The sequence below is a fragment of the Emys orbicularis genome, chromosome 5, assembly GCF_028017835.1.
Source record: "Emys orbicularis isolate rEmyOrb1 chromosome 5, rEmyOrb1.hap1, whole genome shotgun sequence".
NCBI classification, from domain to species: Eukaryota; Metazoa; Chordata; order Testudines; family Emydidae; genus Emys; species Emys orbicularis.
The window spans coordinates 65168216-65189401 of NC_088687.1; the positions used below are offsets into that span (position 1 = coordinate 65168216).

General features: G+C 42.2%; 1 protein-coding gene across 1 annotated transcript in view; it reads left to right on the top strand.

Moving 5' to 3' along the window:
• The window catches only part of GLRB (glycine receptor beta), a 73397-nt gene extending 54400 nt beyond the window's left edge, over nucleotides 1-18997 (top strand). The window contains exon 9 of the mRNA XM_065405198.1: nucleotides 18701-18997. Within this exon, the coding sequence (XP_065261270.1) occupies nucleotides 18701-18997 (297 nt within the window). The remainder of the gene's footprint in view (nucleotides 1-18700) is intronic.
• The last annotated feature ends 2189 nt before the right edge of the window (nucleotides 18998-21186 follow it).

Genomic DNA, 21186 nt, shown 5'->3' on the forward strand with positions numbered 1-21186 from the left:
ATTTAAGATATATTTTTCATAGTTTAATAGTTTTAATCTTAAAAATGGGATTAGAAATAGCCAAAACACATTATTCTTTGTGCACCATGGTCATTAATGGGCAACATTCTGAACAGTCCACCACAAATTACTTGTGTTCAGATGTTCCTAGTGAAAAAAACGTGAAGCACATGTTTTTAACATCCCAATAAGATGCCTGCTGCTGTGCTTCAAGTAAATCAAGTGACCAAGCAACTTTCTGATAATCTTGCACTTCTAGTAGCACCTGTGAAATTATAACTGGGTTTAATTCAGTCAGGGCTTTCAGTAAGCATTTATTAAGAGCATACCTAAGTAACACCAGTCTCACTGCTTTGCTTGAAATGGCCACAGCTGTACTGCATTATACATAAAGAATTTCTAATCCCAGGGACCCAGAAGTCCTGGCATTTATAAATAGGGGAGATCTCTGCCTGTTAAACTGTCCCCCCTTTTTCTTGTGCTGTTAGAGCTGATGGAGACTGTTAGTTGCCATTATATGGTTATGCATACTGTCCCATGCCAAAGTTTTCTATATTGATGCTGGCTTTATACGGCAGTAACACCATTTTTGTTTAGATAGCTGTGGACTCCACAGGCCAACCCCCACCTGTCCTAGATGATATTTAACTTGTTGCCTATTCTGCAGGAGGAAATATAGAGCTATACCAGGCATGAATTTGGCTCATGGTTTTCAATGACTCAACAATTTTAATTGAACAAAAATACGGCTGGGGTCCTGCTAACGACACTTCAAGTCCAACAAATTACCTTAAAAAGCTGTCCTAAGAAGGCATGGGAGGATTCACCCAGCATGGGGGGGATCCTGCGTTAGTGAAAAGCTGACATACACCAATTCCTACTAGTCCACCAGTACCGGGAACATGCTGGGGTTGGACTATTGTATACTTCATGAATTCCCAGCTGGCAGCAGAGTCCCTAGGAAATCATTCTGACTGGCATAAGTTAAACCAACCCTGTGGCTGCTTTAACTGGTGCAAGGAGCCACTCTGGACCCCCAGTCATCCCTGGATTGGGGGGAGGGGTAAGGTGGCATAGCAACACCTTTGCCTCCCCACTCTCTGGTGCACTGAGCATGAACAGCTGGGAATTATGCCCATGCCCTTTGTGTTTAGCAATTTGATGGGCACCAATTTCATTAATTCCCTACAATAGAATAGTGTAGATACAACATTCCAGCAGAGCAGCATGGAATCTATTGATTACTTTTGTCAAAATTGATTACTTTTGTGCAGCTTAATTAAGGTTAAGATTTTAAAATGACTACGGTGTTGCTAGCTAAAACAGATCTATGTGATCCTCTATCCAAATAATGTATTCCTCTGGTTGCATATCTCCTACCCACTGTGTGAGGTCCTTTTAATTGCTTTAACCACACTGTGTGAGAACATTAGGTGTTTCTCTGTGATCATGTCTTTCATCTGTGCTATATAATAGTAGTGTTCTGCAAAGCTTTCCTAAAAGATGGAGTATCACTATAGATTTTAAGGACTGGATGTAGGTAAGGCATTGTGCATAGACAATCAACAGGAATATTCCCTCCCAACATACACACATACAACGGAGGGGCAGAAGTGGGATGAAGGCTTGTACTCCAGTCCTGATTTCTCTCCCCAGAAACTGCAGGGGCCTGCTCTGTGGGTCATTCATTACAGGAGCCTGGGTAGGGCACTCCAAGATGGAGACGGTTTGGTCTGCACAGTTTTGTGTGTTCGCCCAAGCTATCAGGGTCCCTTATATGCGAACACCTTTTTCTCCTGGTGGGAATAATATTTGCTGGATAGGGAGAGCTGTGCTTATGGCTTCTGCTGGCCAGAATGTAGGTACAAATGAAACACTGCTTTTTCTGAGAAATTTTGGAAGCATTTATGTAGTGGGACAGAATTTGGCTCTGTAATGGGGTTGTCTCCTTAAATCATAGTGGGGTTTGGGTCCAGCTGATTCTCTGTTCCAAGGTGCAGCCCCTTTAAGAACAGGTGTTCTGAGACTGGTAGTTCCTGGAGAGGGCCAAAGTGCTCCATATCCTCAACATTTCAGCTTTAATTCCCTTTGAGCTTGACACACTGTATTTAGCTTATTTCAGGGCCGAGGGAATGAAGTCAAAACGTTCAAAGTTGGGTGCCTAAAGTTAAGCACCTGAATCCATATTTAGGCATCTACATAAGTAGTCTGATTAGTAGAGGTGCTGAGCAGAGTTGCATGCTCAGCACTTCTGCAATAAGCCTATTTATTTAGGTGTCCAACTATGGGCTTAGGTGCCTAAATTTTGGCACCCAAGTTTGGAAATTAAAAGTATGCCTGACTGAAAACTCCATATCTGAACTGCCTGACATTTTGGAGAGCTCCGGAATCTAAATCCACATTTCACAGCTGGTTCTTCGTACTACGAAGGGCTGAAAAGGAGCTCAAAAGTAGATCCAAATTATACAGTTTGGGCCTATCTCTAGTACAGATTACAGAAACCATGGTGTGGAGATACTTAATGGTGAACAGAATAAGGCATAAAGGCCAATGACCAAGAGAGGAAAACATTAAGAAGCATAAAGAAGGCAAGGGAGAAATGATGTTTTAAAAGAGATGGAGAATTTGAGACCAAAAAAAAAAAATATAGGAATGCTGTTTCAGGTAGCAGCATAGGCGCTGACTTCCCCTCTTTCCCGTGGGTGCTCGACCCCCCTCTGCCCTCTGCCCCGCCCCTGCCCCACCCGCATTCCAACTCCTTCCCCAAAGTCCCCGCCCCAGCTCTGCCCCCTCCCTGCCCCTATTCCAACTCCTTCCCCAAATCCAGGCCCCGGCCCTGCCTCTTCCCCGCCCGCTCCCCTGAGCGTGCCACATCCCCGCTCCTCCCCGTCCCTCCTGGAGCATGCTAACACTGCCAAACAAACAGCTGTTTGGTGGCGGCCGGGCGGGAAGCACTGGGAGGTAGGTGGAGGAGCGGGGACACGGTGCACTCAGGGGAGGAGGAGGTGGGAGGGGGGTGAGGGGAGCTTGGCTGCCAGTGGGTGCAGAGCACCCACTAATTTTTCCACATGGGTGCTCCAGCCCCGGAGCACCCACGGAGTCGGCACCTATGGGTAGCAGGAACTTCAAAAGGAGGCTTTGAGACCAACAATGGGAATAGGATTGCATGAGAGGCAAAAGTGGAGATTGGCCCTAAATGTGTTGGGAGGGGTAAGCCGACAATGGATTGATGAGGTAAGCTGGAGTCAAACCCACAGAGAGCTTTCAGAATAAGAAAAGCTATGTGGAACTTGATCCTACAATGAATGAAGAGGAGCAGGGGAGGTGCTTGAGGACGGTGATGCTTCTTTCCTCGTAAGAGAGAGGGCAGCAGATTTCTGAACATACTGCAATCCTGGAGAGCATAGACTTGTAATGGTTAAGGCAAGAAGGACTATAGGCATACCTGAAGATTTCACCAAAGGTGGAGTTGAGACAGTGGGTGGAGGAGGAAAGCTATAGAGCTCAAGGATAGTGCCAAGATTGAAGACTACGGAGGCAAAAGAAGCTGAGTGGTGGAGAGAGAGAGAGAGAGAGAGAGAGAATTAAGTGCATTTGCAAATGCACCTCTTGTCCAAACAAAACTCCTTATTTTTTGACAATTTCCGTAAAGAAACTGAAACCAATTTACAAGTCAAGAAAGGCAGAGAGGAATCATCATTAAAGGTGTCAAATGATAATGTCTAGTTAAGTAGTAGAAGAATTAGTCTACACTGGCAAGTTTGTGCGCAGTAAAGCAGCTTCGAGCGCTGTAACTCCCGAGGTGTACACACTGCCAAGCCACTTAGTGCGCAGATGCAGCGCTCTAAAAAACCCACCCCAATGAGAGGCGTACAGCTGTCTGCGCCGGGGCTACAGCACTGCAGTGCTAGTATAGACACTGTGGTGATTACAGTGCTACAATTGGCCTCCAAGAGGTGTCCCATAATGCCTGTTCTCACCTCTCTTGCCGTCAATTTGAACTCTTCTGCCCTGCCTTCATGTAACCAACCGTCAGCCCCACCCCATACATTTATTTGCAAATTTGAAAGTCCCCTTCCTGTTTGCTCGGTGATGCGTGCAGTGGTCTCAGTGCATTTTTCCAGGTGACCATGCCTGCTCCACACACCAGGCGATCCCCCGTTTGAAGCAATGCCGAGCTGCTGGACCTCATCGGCATTTGGGGAGAGGAGGCAGTGCAGTCACAGCTGCGCTCCAGCCATCGGAATTATGATACCTATGGACAGCTTTCTAGATACATGATAGAAAAGGGCCATGACCGGGACACATTGCAGTGCAGGGTCAAAGTGAAGGAGCTGCGGAACACCTACCACAAGGCGCGGGAGGCAAACCGCTGCTCCGGTGCTGCGCCCACAAGCTGCACCCACAAGTGTGAGGGGGAACCAGAGGCAAAGGATGACTCGGAGGCCAGAGATGTATGCAGTCAGGAGCTCTTTTCTACCCTGGAGGAGCCGAGCCAGTCACAGCAGTCGGATCTCGGTCGACTTTCCCACTCCAAACTGGTTAGTGACCGACAGTAGCAGTCTGGAGTAGCCAGCTTCCACAGTGCAATCGCCACGCGCTTCTCCAGTGACAGGGCAGCTCTCATAATCATGTCCTTGCACCGCAGGGCTGGGGCGAGCTCATCACAGAGTCTCATGAATGTGGCTTTCCTCATGCTAAAGTTCTGCAGCCAGTGCTCATGATCCCAGACATGCATCACGATGTGATCCCACCACTCAGTGCTTGTTTCCTGAGCCCAAAAGCGGCGTTCCACTGTGGTCAGCACCTCCGTGAATGCCACAAGCATTCTCGTGTCGTAGCTAGTATGTGTGGCGAGATCAATGTCGCACTCCTCTTGCCTTTGTGGTTTAAGGAATAACTCCACTGCCACTCGTGATGTGTTGGTCAGTGTGAGCAGCATTCTGGTCAACAGCTCGGGATCCATTCCTGCAGCCTGAAAGAGGCAGGGCAGGGCGCACAGTACACAAACCATTGAAAGATGGCACCAAATGCAGACCGAAGCACAGGGATTGCTGGGATGCAAAGCAATGCATCACGGGGCATTGGGACAAGGACCCAGGATGCCCCGCGACCCCTTCCGCCTTCCCACAAGTCTTAGCGGCAAAAAAGAAAGAGGTGCTCTGTGGGATAGCTGCCCAGAGTGCAGCGCTCCAAATAGCATTGCAAGTGTGAACACGCTATTGTGCAGGCAGCTGTCAGTGTGAACCCCGCTCTTTCCCCGAGGCTCTGCCCATTTCCCAAAGTCCCGCCCCGCTCACTCCATCCCCCCCCCATCCGTAGCTTGCTCTCCCCCACGCTCACTCACTTTCACCAGGCTGGGGCAAGGGGTTGGGGTGAAGGAGGGGGTGCAGGGTGCGGGCTCTGGGAGGGAGTTTGGGTACAGGAGAAGGCTCCGGGCTGGGACAGAGTGTTGGGGTGCAGGAGGGGGTACAGGGTGCTGGCTCTGGGAGGGGGGTCAGGGCTGGGGCGTGGGGTGCAGGAGGGGCTATGGGGTGCTGTCTTCGGGAGGAAGCTCAGGGCTGGGATGCAGGAGGGGGTTTGGAGTGCTGGCTCCGGGAAGGGGCTCCGGGATGAGGGTGGGGGTGGTACTTGCAACCAGGAGCAGTACGCAGAGGGAGACCCCTGCCCCCGAGGCCGTTGGGCTGTGCTGGCTGCTTCTGGGAGCGGAGTGGGGCTGGGGTAGGGAGCCTGTCTTAGTGGCAGGCACACTGTGCCGCCTGAGATCGCGATTGACTGGGAGATCCCCTAGGATCGACCAGTCAATCGCGATCCACCGGTTGGTGACCACTACATTACTAGAATCAGTCTGGCAACAAATTACCCTTTGACTCCCTCTAGTGCTTCATTGGGGTCATCAGCATCTTTAATAAAGGTCTTGGGCCCCAATCATTATCTTGAATGCAAAAAGGCACATTAGTAGGAAAAATGTGCTGAAATTACACCCAAAAGTAAACATCCAGAGTGCACCTAAACCATTCTTCTTAGTAGGGCAGATATACCGCCTGCATGGGGCTTAGTCTGGCAACAGGTGTTATTCTTATTTATTTATTCATTCAATTTATAATCAATAAAACAGAATCTATCCTGGGCTCTGGGTACCCATAACATTATTAAAGGTACAGATAAAAACTGTAACTTTCCCTCCTCCCAAAACTAGAAAATAACCAACCAGAGATTAAAATCAAACGCAAACAATACCCAGGCTCACCCAGAAATGCCAGTCCTTATCATGCCTCTCAGTCATAAGAACGGCCATACTGGGTCAGACCAAAGGTCCATCCAGCCCAGTATCCTGTCTACTGACAGTGGCCAATGCCAGGTGCCCCAGAGGGAGTGAACCTAACAGGTAATGATCAAGTGATCTCTCTCCTGCTATCCATCTCCACCCTCTGACAAACAGAGGCTAGGGACACCATTCCTTACCCATCCTGGCTAATAGCCATTAATGGACTTAACCTCCATGAATTTATCTAGTTCTCTTTTAAACCCTGTTACAGTCCTAGCCTTCACAACCTCCTCAGGCAAGGAGTTCCACAGGTTGACTGTGCGCTGTGTGAAGAAGAACTTCCTTTTATTTGTTTTAAACCTGCTGCCCATTAATTTCATTTGGTGGCCCCTAGTTCTTATATTATGGGAACAAGTAAATAACTTTTCCTTATTCACTTTCTCCACACCTCTCATGATTTTATATACCTCTATCATATCCCCCCTTAGTCTCCTCTTTTCCAAGCTGAAAAGTCCTAGCCTCTTTAATCTCTCCTCATATGGGATCTGTTCCAAACCCCTAATCATTTTAGATGCCCTTCTCTGAACTTTTTCTAATGCCAGTATTTCTCTTTTGAGATGAGACCACATCTGTACGCAGTATTCAAGATGTGGGCGTACCATGGATTCATGTAGGGGCAATGTAATATTCTCCGTCTTATTCTCTATCCCTTTTTTTAATGATTCCTAACATCCTGTTTGCTTTTTTGACTGCCGCTGCACACTCCATGGACGTCTTCAGAGAACTATCCACAATGACTCCAAGATATCTTTCCTGATTAGTTGTAGCTAAATTAGCCCCCATCATATTGTATGTATAGTTGGGTTTATTTTTTCCAATGTGCATTACTTTACATTTATCCACATTAAATTTCATTTGCCATTTTGTTGCCCAATCACTTAGTTTTGTGAGATCTTTTTGAAGTTCTTCACAGTCTGCTTTGGTCTTAACTATCTTGAGCAGTTTAGTATCATCTGCAAACTTTGCCACCTCACTGTTTATTCCTTTCTCCAGATCATTTATGAAGAAGTTGAATAGGATTGGTCCTAGGACTGACCCTTGGGGAACAACACTAGTTACTCCCTCCATTCTGAAAATTTACCATTTATTCCTACCCTTTGTTCCCTGTCTTTTAACCAGTTCTCAATCCATGAAAGGATCTTCCCTCTTATCCCATGACAACTGAATTTACGTAAGCGCCTTTGGTGAGGGACCTTGTCAAAGGCTTTCTGGAAACCTAAGTACACTATGTCCACTGGATCCCCCTTGTCCACATGTTTGTTTACCTCTTCAAAGAACTCTAATAGATTAGGAATGTTAAATGTTATTATATTATGGTCACTATTTCCAAGTGGTCCTGTTATAGTTACCTCTTGGACCAGATCCTGCGCTCCACTCAGGACTAAATCGAGAATTGCCTCTCTCATTGTGGGTTCCTGTACCAGCTGCTCCAAGAAGCAGTCATTTAAAGTATCGAGAAATTTTGTCTCTGCATTTCGTTCTGAGGTGACATGTACCCAGTCAATATGGGGATAATTGAAATCCCCCACTATTATCGAGTTCTTTATTTTGATAGCCTCTTTAATCTCCTTTAGCATTTCATCGTCACTATCACTGTCCTGGTCAGGTGGTCGATAATAGATCCCTACTGTTATATTCTTATTAGAGCATGGAATTACTATCCATAGCATTTCTATGGAACATGTGGATTCCTTTAAGATTTTTACTTCATTTGATTCTACATTTTCTTTCACATACAGTGCCCGTCCCCGTCGTCTCGTCCCGTCCCGTCCATCCCCCCGCGCGCACGACCTGTTCTGTCCTTCCAATATATTTTGTACCCCAGAATGATTGTGTCCCATTGATTGTCCTCAGTCCACCAGGTTTCTGTGATGCCTATTATATCAATATCCTCCTTTAACACGAGGCACTCTAGTTCACCCATCTTATTATTTAGACTTCTAGCATTTGTGTACAAGCACTTTAAAAACTTGTCACTGTTTGTTTGTCTTCCCTTTTCTGATGTGTCAGATTCTTTTTTATGTAAATGTTTCTCGTCTGATCTGGCCCCTACTTTATCCTCTTCCATCCTCTCCTCCTGATGGAAACCTAGAGAATCTCTATCAATAGACTCTCCTCTAAGAGAAGTCTCTGTCCAATCCACGTGCTCCTCTGCAGAAATCGGCTTTCCCCCATCTCCTAGTTTAAAAACTGCTCTGCGACCTTTTTAATGTTAAGTGTCAGCAGTCTGGTTCCACTTTGGTTTAGGTGGAGCCCATCCTTCCTGTATAGGCTCCCCCATCCCAAAAGTTTCCCCAGTTCTCATCCACGCATTGAGACTCTGAAGCTCTGCCTGCCTACCTGGCCCTGTGCGTGGAACTGGAAGCATTTCTGAGAATGCCACCATAGAGGTCCTGGATTTCAGTCTCTTTCCTAGCAGCCTAAATTTGGCCTCCAGGATGTCTCTTCTACCCTTCCCTATGTCATTGGTACCTACATGTACCATGACCACCGGCTCCTCCCCAGCACTACACATAAGTCTATCTAGATGCCTCGAGAGATCCGCAACCTTCGCATCAGGCAGGCAAGTCATACGGTTCTCCCGGTCATCACAAACCCAGCTATCTATGTTTCTAATGATTGAATCTCCCATTACTAACACCTGCCTTTTCCTAATGACTGAGTTCCCTTCCCCAGAGAGGTAACCTCAGTGCGACAGGATACCCCAACATCATTTGGAAGGAGGGTCCCAACTATGGGAAGGTTTCCCTCTGCTCCCGTTGACTGCTCTCCTTCCCCGAGCCTTTCATCCTCCTTAACAGTGCAGGGGCTGTCTGACCGGAGGTGGGACAAACCTACACTGTCCCGGAAAGCCTCATCGACATATCTCTCTGCCTCCCTTAGCTCCTCCAGTTCCCAATCTGTGTAAAGTGGTGGCCTTTGCAGCATGTTCTAAAGGTTACGATTGATGCTATTTAGGACTGAGAGTGGGGAATAAAAGTAAATTCCAAAGTCTACCAGCCCCTCCCTGGTAGAAACTCCCTCTTTTAAAACAGTGGGAGCCTAGCTTGAGTTTTTCTGTTGAGTGCAGCTGTGACAGTATGACAAAGGGATCATATATGGCAGGTCCCAAGAAATTGTCTCAATTTCTGAGCCAGAGAAAGATGGAGAAAAGCCTTTCTCTTCAATTCTGCACTCAGAACAACAGGGGTTTCAACAACAGCCTCAGATTGTGAACTCTAGAAACAAAAAGTGGGCACACACCCATGGCTGAGAGGATAGATAGGAACATCTGGAAATGCGGCGATAATTCTATCAGCATCATCTTCCCTGGCCTACACTTCAGATAGCTAAACTTCCTCTCTACCCAAACCCTGGATGAGGTGTTCAGCAGTACTGGCTGAGTTGGATGAGAAGGAGAAATAGAGCTGGGTGGCATCAGTCTATTGCAATCCTCACAGCCTCTTCAGTAACCCTCCTAACTGTCATAGAGTTTAAGGCCAGAAGGGCCCATTAGATCATCTTGTCTGATCTCCTATATATCATCCGTATACATACTGAATGAAAGGAGACAAGACCGAACCCTGCAGAATTACACGTGAGAGAGTCCTTAGTAAAGAAAACCAATTGCCCCAAATTACCTTCTAGAATCTGTGAGAGTTAAGACTGAAACATATAAAGGGAGATGCTAGGGTTTACAGATATGTTAACAGGGCCTCATGATCACTGCTATCGAAAGGCATCTGGTAGATCTAACAAAATCACATGGACACCTGTGTGTGAGAAAACAAAAGAAGATTCAGTTGCTGTTGTAGCTTTTGCTAGTGCAGAAAGCTCTAATGCATATCAATCTACACTTCAGGAGCCACCTTTACCACACAGTTTCCATAGATATCACTGGTTCTAAGCATGGAGAAAATGTTGATAATCTCTGATGCTGTGGTAACTTTTTTTTTTTTTTTTAGCAAATTCTGACTTTTTAATGGGAACCATTGTGGGAGTTTGATTCCCCCCCCCCCCCCGCAGAGTAACATCATATAGTGAGAAAAACAGGGAAAAGGAGAACTGTTTGAAAGATGAGTCATCTTTTCTTTGCTACCACTGGTGGTGTGATTGCAGAGAGAGATTACATTGTTAACTCTGGCAAATCCTCCTGGATTTGAAAAGTCACATTTTCATCATGCCCATTTATAGAAGCCATCCCACACATGTGTGCTGATGACTGAACTGAACATTTGCTAAAAGAATAATGACTTTGGCAGATGATGAATGGCTCCCTGAAGGTGGTGATAAGACCCCCAATTCAGTCAGTCTTATGGAGAAATAGGCATATTTCTTGCTAATCGTCTCAGAGCATTGCTAACATATTTCTGGGCTTTGGCATCTGATGCATATTATGTTAATCTATGCTGATTTATAACATATATGACCATTCCTTTGATCTTACTATAGTGCTTTTTCCTTCACCGGTGTGCTTTAACTTCAGAGATTTTTTTTGCAGATTCATTACGTGCACAGTTTTGACTTTGACAGCTAAACCACTGTGTATGTATGTGAAGGCAATATTAAATACCTTTTACCTGTTGCTGACTTCAAGACAAGCAGACCATGGGCACCTTGGGTTTTGTTGGTTTGTGTCTTTTGTAGCTAAGCATTACTTTTGATGCTGTTGCTCTGCCATAAAGATGGTTTAGGGACAAGTGTTGAGAATTTACAGAAAAGATGGTACTTAAGTATCATGCCAACTTCCTTGATAAAACACAAGAAACTTAGTCAAACTGCCTTAAAAACATATAGGTAGAATACATTCTAGATAATGATCCTAGGAACTCATCACATTGTGTATTAGCATCAGGTTTGCCTGCTAAGGGCAAGACTCAACAGATCAGTTTTCTAAGAGATAAAGCACAAAATGGAGTACTAGTTGGTCTGTTATTGACCACCAAATCACACTAGAGAACAGGATGACTGGCTCCTTAAGCACCTAGCTATAGTGCGTAGAGAGAAAAAAACTCTGTTATCAGGAGGAACTTCAATCTAAGAACATATGCTGGAAGTCTCACGTTGCCAGTACTAAAACATCCTTGGAATTTCCAGAAATTATGGATGACAATTTTACTAACTCAGAAATTGTTGCAACCATTATGAGGGAGATTCTGTTACCACACCTCAAATTGACAAATAAAAAGGAATTCATCACAGAACTAAAAGTTAATGGTTGCTTAGGTAAAAGTGATCATGACTTGATTACGTGTTATGTGCAAACAGAATAAATTTATTGTTATTTAATGTGTATTTTACCATAGCACATAGGAGCCCTTACATTAGACCAAGACCCCATTGTGCTAGGTGCTGTACAAACCACTTTAGAAGGACCAGTTTCACAAAACTGAAAACAATTATTAGACATATCTGTTGGGAGAAAGTACTTAAACATAAAAATATATATGATAATTGGTTACTGTTTAAGAACATTTTAGTAGATAGCCTAAAATCCATATTCCTGCAATCAAAAAAGGTTATACTGGTTTTTAAAAAACAGTCTAGCTTAGGGGGGGAAATGAAAGCAGCAATAATAATTAATAATTAAAAACAGATGGAAAAAGGGGGAATTGATAGTAATAAATATAAATTAGAAGATAAAAATTGTAAAAAATTGATAAGAGAGGCAAAGGACACAAGGAGAAAACGATGATCAGAAGAATTAAGAATAATATGGCCTTTGAGTACATCAAGAATAAAAGGGAACATAACAATGGTATGGGACCATTACTAGAGAGAAATGGTAGAATTGTCAACGAAAAGACAGACGTGTTCAATAATTATTTTTGCTTTGTATTTGGGGAAAAGACACATGAGCGATTCATATCATGTGATGATGATTAAATGCTTTCTATTCCAGCAGTTGCTAAGGAAGATGTTAAATAGAACCTTCTAAAACTAGACACTGCTAAATCGGCGGATCTGGGTCAAATATATCCAGGAGCTTTAAAAGAGCTGTCTAAGGAGCTATATGGACTGTTAGTGGGTTTTTGTTTGTTTTTGTTTTTTAATAATGTCTTAGAAAACTAGGGAAGTTCCTGGAGGCTGGAGGAAAGTTAATATTGCACCAATATTTAAAAAGGTGAACAAGATAAGTCAATCTAAGGCTAAATACTGGCACGAGACTGATAGTCAACAAGTACCGTAAGGGAAAGTTGAAAAGAACTTTGAAGAGAGAGTTCAAGCCTTCTGATTGAGGCATAGCCCGTGGACAGTGTGAGGCTGGTGGCAGCCCCTGGCGCGCCAGGACCGGGGTCTTCTTGGAGTCGGGTTGCTTAGGAATGCAGCCCAAAGCTGGTGGTAAACTCCATCTAAGGCTAAATACTGGCATGAGAGCAATAGTCAACAAGTACCATAAGTGAAAGTTGAAAAGAACTTTGAAGAGAGAGTTTAAGTCTTCTGATCGAGGCATAGCCCGTGGACGGTGTGAGGCTGGTAGCGGCCCCCGGCGCGCTGGGACCGAGTCTTCTTGGAGTCGGGTTGCTTGGGAATGCAGCCCAAAGCTGGTGGTAAACTCCATCTAAGGCTAAATACTGGCACAAGATAAGTCAAGTAATTATAGGCTTGTCAGCCTAACATCAGTCCAGGCAAAATAATGGAACAGCTAATACAGAACTTGATTAATAAAGAATTAAAAGAGGGTAATATCAATGCCAATCAACATGGGTTTATAGAAAATAGATCTTGTCAAACTAACTTGATATCTTTTTTTATGAAATTGCAAGTTTGGTTGATAAAGGTAATAGTGTTGAGCTAATACAGTTAGACTTCTGTAAGGCATTTGACTTGGTACCACATGACATTTTGATTAAGAAACTAGAAATATATTGAATTAAAATGGCACAAATTAAATTGATTAGAAACTTGTTTATTGATGGGTCTCAAAAACTAATTATAAATGGGGAATCATCATTGAGCATGTCTGTTTCTAGTGAGCTCCTTCAGGGAATGTTTTTTGGCCCTATGCTATTTAATATTTTTATCTATGACCTGGAAGAAAATATAAAATCATTACTGATAAAGTGTGAAGATGACACACAGATTGAAGGGAAGTAGTGACTCTGAAAAAGACTTGGGGATCATGGTGGATAATCAGCCAAACATGAGTCCCCAGTGTGAAAATGTGAGATAAAAGAGCTGAAGCAATCCCTGGATGTATCAATAGGGGAATATCAATTAGGAGGGTTATATCAACTCTGTATTCAGCACTGATGACTGCTACTATGATTATGATGCATTATGATGTCCACAGTTTAAGAAGGATGTAAAAAAATTGGAGAGGGTTCAGACGAGCCATGAAAATGATGAAAGATTGGAAAAAAAATTCCCTATAATGAAAGAATCAAAGAGCTGAATTTATTAAACTTATCAAGAGAAAGGTTAAGAGGTGAATTTGATCACAGTCTAGAAGTTCTTACATGGGGATAATAGAGTGCTCTTCAATGTAGAAGACAAAAGATCTAGAAGGCAAGATCAAGTGGCTAGTAATAAGTCAGTATTTGTAGCAGCAAGGTTAATTAATCATTGAAACAATTTACTGAGGGTGGTTGTGGATTCTCCACCACTGGAGATTTTTAATTCAAGATTAATTGTTTTTTTCTAAAAGATGCGCTAGTTCAACCACTGCTATTGGACTTGAAACTGGGATTAATTCAAGGAAGTCTCTTATGGTCTGTGTTGTGCAGGAGGTCAGACTAGATGGTTACAATGGTCCCTTTTGGCCTTAGCATCGAAAAAACTTCCGTATTATCATGCAAATGTAGGTCCTATGTGTAATGTTTCAAGCTATTGCTACTCCAGACCTAGGATTGAGCAAATTATAAAATAGCTATTATAAAATTGTTTCCACAGTCAAGTTACATTGTTTTGCCTGGTTATGATAAGACGGTGCGCACATGGAATGGAGAGTGGAGAGTCTTTTAAAACATTTTAATTTCTTTACGAGCCTTCAGTGTAACTGTCCAAAAACCAATCTGCATGCTAGTTGACTTTCCATAGAAAGCTGCCAGTGGCTTTTGATAGGTTTACAGGAATATTATGTTGTTAGGAATAGAAAAGCAGGTGAGCGACATTTAACATGGATAATTTCACCTTCCTACCAGAAATTATAGACAAACTAGAGGGAATATGGAGAAGAGCAACTAAAATATTTAGAAGCTGGAGAGACTGATATATGAAGAAAGATTAAAAGCTTGCCTAAGCAATGAGAAAATGGGAACAGACTACACATAAATATACAAATGCCATGAAGGGAAAGTAGTAACTGATGGTACCACAAGACACATAATTAGGAGTAAGATAATAAAATTACAAAAAGGAAAATTGAGACTGAATATCAGGAAAAACTTCCTGAGAGCGGGAGTTGTTACAACAGAGAATAGTCGCCAAAGGAGAGTGGCACAACCTTGTAAGTTAATAGAACAATTAAAACTACACTGGACAAATCTCTGCATGTAAACTACAGGGAACAATCCTGCATTAGTAGAGAGTAGATAACATAAAAAATTTTTTACCCCCACCTCGACCTCCTGTGATTGAATGAGAATTATTTTGGAAATATTATACTAATTTTTAATCTTGACATTTTAATTTATTTGTATTGTTTGTTTTATTTTGCGAGCACTTGTAAGTTCTTTATAATAATAATTTGTTTCAGGTAGTACCAAATTGCTCATGAATGGTTCCTGGTAGGAGTCATTTTTGAATGTTTTTTAAGTACATCATTTAGAATGTTTGTTTTTTAAGTACATCAGAAGCAGGAAGCCTGCTAAACAATCAGTGGGGCCCCTGGATGATCAAGATACAAAAGGAGCACTTAAAGATGATAAAGTCATTGCAGAGAAACTAAATGAATTCTTTGCTTCAGTCTTCATGCCTGAGGATGTTAGGGAGATTCCCAAACCTGAGCCGACTTTTGTAGGTGACAAATCTGAGGAATTGTCACAGATTGAGGTGTCACTAGAGGAGGTTTTGGAATTAATTGATAAACTTAACAGTAACAAGTCACCGGGACCAGATGGCATTCACCCAAGAGTTCTGAAAGAACTAAAATGTGAAATTGTGGAACTACTAACTATAGTTTGTAACCTGTCCTTTAAATTGGCTTCTGTACCCAATGACTGGAAGATAGCTAATGTAACGCCAATATTTAAAAAGGGCTCTAGAGGTGATCCCAGGAATCAGACCGGTAAGTCTAACGTCAGTACCGGGCAAATTAGTTGAAACAATAGTAAAGAATAAAATTGTCAGACACATAGAAGAACATAAATTGTTGGGCAAAAGTCAACATGGTTTCTGTAAAGAGAAATCGTGTCTTACTAATCTATTAGAGTTCTTTGAAGGGGTCAACAAACATGTGGACAAGGGGGATCCAGTGGACATAGTGTACTTAGGTTTCCAGAAAGCCTTTGACAAGGTCCCTCACCAAAGGCTCTTACGTAAATTCAGTTGTCATGGGATAAGAGGGAAGATCCTTTCATGGATTGAGAACTGGTTAAAAGACAGGGAACAAAGGGTAGGAATAAATGGCAAATTTTCAGACTGGAGAGGGGTAACTATTGTTGTTCCCCAAGGGTCAGTCCTAGGACCAATCCTATTCAACTTATTCATAAATGATCTGGAGAAAGGAGTAAACAGTGAGGTGGCAAAGTTTGCAGATGATACTAAACTGCTCAAGATAGTTAAGACCAAAGCAGACTGTGAAGAACTTCAAAAAGATCTCACAAAACTAAGTGATTGGGCAACAAAATGGCAAATGAAATTTAATGTGGATAAATGTAAAGTAATGCACATTGGGAAAAATAACCCCAACTATACATATAATATGATGGGGGCTAATTTAGCTAAAACTAATCAGGAAAAAGATCTTGGAGTCATCGTGGATCGTTCTCTGAAGGCATCCATGCAGTGTGCAGCGGCAGTCAAAAAAGTAAACAGGATGTCAGGAATCATTAAAAAGGGGATAGAGAATAAGACAGAGAATACGTTATTGCCCTTATATAAATCCATGGTACGCCCACATCTTGAATACTGTGTACAGATGTCTCCTCAGCTCAAAAAAGATGTAGTGGCATTAGAAAAGTTTCAGAGAAGGGCATCTAAAATGATTAGGGGTTTGGAACGGATCCCATATGAGGAGAGATTAAAGAGGCTAGGACCTTTCAGCTTGGAAAAGAGGAGACTAAGGGGGGATATGATAGAGGTATATAAAATCATGAGTGATGTAGAGAAAGTGAATAAGGAAAAGTTATTTACTTGTTCCCATAATATAAGAACTAGGGGCCACCAAATGAAATTAATGGGCAGCAGGTTTAAAACAAATAAAAGGAAGTTCTTCTTCACACAGCACACAGTCAACCTGTGGAACTCCTTACCTGAGGAGGTTGTGAAGGCTAGGACTATAACAGGGTTTAAAAGAGAACTAGATAAATTTATGGAGGTTAAGTCCATTAATGGCTATTAGCCAGGATGGGTAAGGAATGGTGTCCCTAGCCTCTGTTTGTCAGAGGGTGGAGATGGATGGCAGGAGAGAGATCACTTGATCATTACCACTTAGGTTCACTCCCTCTGGGGCACAAGGCATTGGCCACTGTCGGCAGACAGGATACTGGGCTGTATGGACCTTTGGTCTGACCCAATACGGCCATTCTTACGTTCTTATGAGTCTATGGTATATCCATTCATCAAACCTGATTGGTTTTAATCATGACAAAATGAGTCAGATACCCTAAAATACATACAGATTAATAACAGGTGAAGAAAAAGAAGTCCATGACTCTTTATCTAAAACATTTAAATTAAAAACTGACTTGGGCCCCAATCCTTCAAGTTCTCCTTTCTTGCTGCTCAGGCAGATGCAGTTGCAGCATCCAAACTCCCCCCCCCCCCTTATCTCTGAAGTAAAATGTATCATTTAAAAAAAAAAAAGATTTTTGTTGGGTAACTAGCACAGCAACGTTAGTGCATTCTGTTTGCAAATTCTCCGTTTTTATCTACAAAATTGTGTTTGGCAAATGTGGCACCATATGATGAACCCCATGGCCAAAATGGAACACTTGCTGATTACCTCCCCCAAAACCATTGTGATCAGCATGAGAAAAATAAATAAATGAGCAGTGATAGTATGATGTACCTCTCCTGATGATAGGATTTATTTTTATGCAGTATACCTTGGCAGTTTTCAAAGAGGGGTAAAATATAAACTCCAAAATATTTTTTCAGTTGATCCAAAAGTCCTTATGTGCTTTCCACTCCTGAAATTACCTGTTAAATGAGTATACTTACATTTTTATTTTTTGACTGCTTCTCTGAATATTCTAAAATGAAAGGAGTCTCTGGGAGAGGTTTTCAGACGCATAGAAGACAATTAGATATCCACCTCCCATTGATGCCTAGCAGTGGTCTCCAAATCGCTTCAGGCTGACTGGATTGTGTGGTGCTTTAATCTTTTTCTGGTGTTTGTAACAGCTGAAATATAAACTCTCTGCAGATCAGGTATCGGGGCCCTGGTAACTGTTTTTCTAAACCTTAGTCCTTGAATTAAATCAAATATCAATTTATTTTTAAAATTGCCTTTCTATGTACCAGCAGAGAGGGCAAGTCTGGGATAGAGACAGACTCAGCTGAGTTTAAATTCCCTTCCCTATGATCTCTTCCTCTTTGCCCCAGGAGTGTTGGAACAGACAGCTGGGAGAAAGGTTGCCCTTCAGTCTCTCAGGGGAGTTTTCCAGTGATGAGATCCTCTAGCATGCCAATGTGTGGCTCTGGGAAAGTGCTGTATTACCTTTGTTGAGGTCATTATAGAGAGACAAGGACTATTGATACAAGGAGGGTGCTCTCTTTCCTTTAGAGGAGGTCCTCTCTGACAGGGTTTAGGCATATTAGCTATCTGGTATGGGGAACCTTTCTGTGTTCAAGCTTGGTGGATAAAGTACTGCAATTTCAAGTTTCCAATCCTAATTGCAGCTTCTGAGCCCCAGTGTAACATAAGTATTAAATAATATCAATCTAACAACTTTCCTGTGCTCTGAATCCACTTAGAAAAAATATTCTCTCTCTCTGTAGCCTTAAAATATAATCTAGCAATATAGCGTAGTTAGTTCCACAGCATGAGGCACCTTGTATATGCAAAATTATATAATTATGAATGTTTAGATTAGTTTATATGATATACTGATCATCCTTAAGTACTCTATATTACAACCATTCCTGCAAATTAAGCTAATGTTGTGAATCCCCATCAACAAGTAATTTCATATATATTTGTTTGCTGCGTTCTCTCACGGGTGCATTATGTTTGTGAATAAAATATTTGTGAGTAGATCATGATTTCCCAAACTCTTTATTTCATAGGTTGGCGAGACCAGATGCAAAAAAGTTTGCACCTCGAAATCTGATCTGAGATCCAATGATTTCAGCATCGTTGGAAGCTTGCCAAGAGATTTTGAATTATCAAACTACGACTGTTATGGAAAGCCCATTGAAGTCAACAGTGGGCTCGGGAAATCTCAAGCAAAGAACAACAAGAAGCCACCTCCTTCCAAGCCTGTCATTCCATCAGCAGCAAAGCGAATTGATCTTTATGCAAGAGCTTTGTTTCCTTTCTGCTTCTTGTTCTTCAATGTCATATACTGGTCCATATATTTATGATAAATCTTTTATTTTTTCATTTGTGTAAAATATATCTCATTTCATTATTCCCTTCCCCAATCATGAAGGCCAGTCTATGAAATTATTTTGCATTTGCAAAGCAGTATATTGCATTTGAGATGCCATGCGATTGTAATGAAAATATGGCATCTTTTTGAATGAAAGCATGACACTGCAATGCCTGTGCTGAAACCAACTGTTGTATATAAATGTACAGCATACATCCTGCTTTAGGAATATATGAAGGATGATGCATACCACATTATTAAAGCAAAATAATTCTCTTCAGTTATTAACATACAGATTTAAAGTGTTTCTGATAATGAAACTGATGTGCATGTTGAGTATTAAGATCAATATTCTAGTACATGTAGTATTTAACAACTCTTCTTATGACTTTCAGAGAAAAAAATCTGTTCTTGTATAATTTTAAATGGCACTGTTAAAGAAAAAGCTAAGTTGTAATTAATATTCTTTAGACTTTGTAAGTAAGTGGAGAAAGTATTGACTAAGCTGATCTTGTCTATGTGAAAAAATAAAGATCAGAGAATAACTAATTTTGTAAAATTAGCTCATTTAGAAATATTACTTTGCATCCTTCAAGCAAACCCACTGTAAAAGTGAGTGAAAATGTGCTGGCAATAAATATTGGACCAAATTTTTGGTTGCCATCTCCACAAGGCACACGTTAGAAAACCTGCAGGCAGAGAGAAATTGGGGCTATAGGCTGTATTTCCCATTTCTAGAACATGCCCCCCAAAAATCTATCAACAGGCCGCTCTCCAGGCTTCTAAGCAACAGGAATTGTGGAGCAGCATCACAGGATAGGGTCTAAAATCTGTACCTGGCTTATCTGTGGCAAACCCTTCCAAGCTTGCGGTGTAGGAGTCACAGTCTGGTCTGGTTTGCATGGGTTTGCAGTTTCTGAAATTCAAAAGGCTTGAATATAAGTGAACCCATTCTTCCCATGGTCAAATTTCATCATGACCCATATTCAAGGTTTGCATTTTCACAAGTTAGAACAGATCACCAAAAGTGAGGCCTAGCAACTGTAATGAAAGGGACACGTTTCTGATTCTGAACAACTCAGAGGCTGAGGCCCATACAAAAAGTCTTCTTGTGCAGAGGCCAGAGAGCAGGCGTGCAGTATCTGTCCATACCAACCCATTTATACTGCTGCTGTTTGTTGAAAATGAAATCCTAAATGTAGTAAGGGTGTGACACAGGACTTCTGATGAGAAGCTGCTCTTTATTTTGTAGACCCTAATTTCCTAATAGTTTAGTTCCATGAGGGCTGTAATATCATGGTTTAATTTTAATTGCTGGGTTTAGTGTTCAGGCCTGTGCTATACAGAAGTTTGGGCTAGATGATTTGGTGGTTCCTGCTGGCCTTAAACTCTTTATGACTCTATGACCCAGTAACATGACATGAGTTAGGATTACAAAAGTACATTAGCTTAGTGTATGTAGTACAGCAGTCAGTATTCACAGACTCCAGTGGTTACTATTACATTGATCTTTGTGAAACTAAGATATAAAGTGAGACTAACAATAAAATGACATTTTCTGCTATCTGAAGGAATCGAAGAAGGTACGAGCAACGTAGCCCTCCTCCAGGAGTACACAGTGAGAATTTGCTTCAGCCCTAATGCAGCAGCAGAACTGTGACCTCAGGGAATACATTTCCTCTTGGAAAACTGAGTTATAGTTAGTCAAAATATTAAAATAAGACTTTTCCTACTAACTGGGGGATTTACCAAAGTTAATATGTACTAGTTCCCCCGCTAAAAGATAGAAATGGGCTGGGAGAAAAGTCTGCTTTTTCCAGGTGAATCAGAGAGTTCAACTGAAATGCAGTCTTTAAGGAGAAGCAGGTAATAAAGCTTCTGTTGAGCTGACCCTCTTGTTCACAGGGGCAGATGGGCGACAGAAAAAGCATCACATGGCTTCCATGTTGTAACTTGTCATATGTCCCTGTGCACTTGAGCTCAAAATGCATCTGACCTAGCAGCCTCCAAAACTGCACATACAGGTCTGTCTCATCTTACGCTGGGGTTACATTCCGCAGTCAGCGCCTAAAGCGAAAATCGCATATAGTCAAAATTACATTGAGTGTAATGGCGGGCGGAATCGCCCGCACTACAGAAACAGTATTTAAATTGTTATTTTTCTCTTTTTTTCTTGTTTTT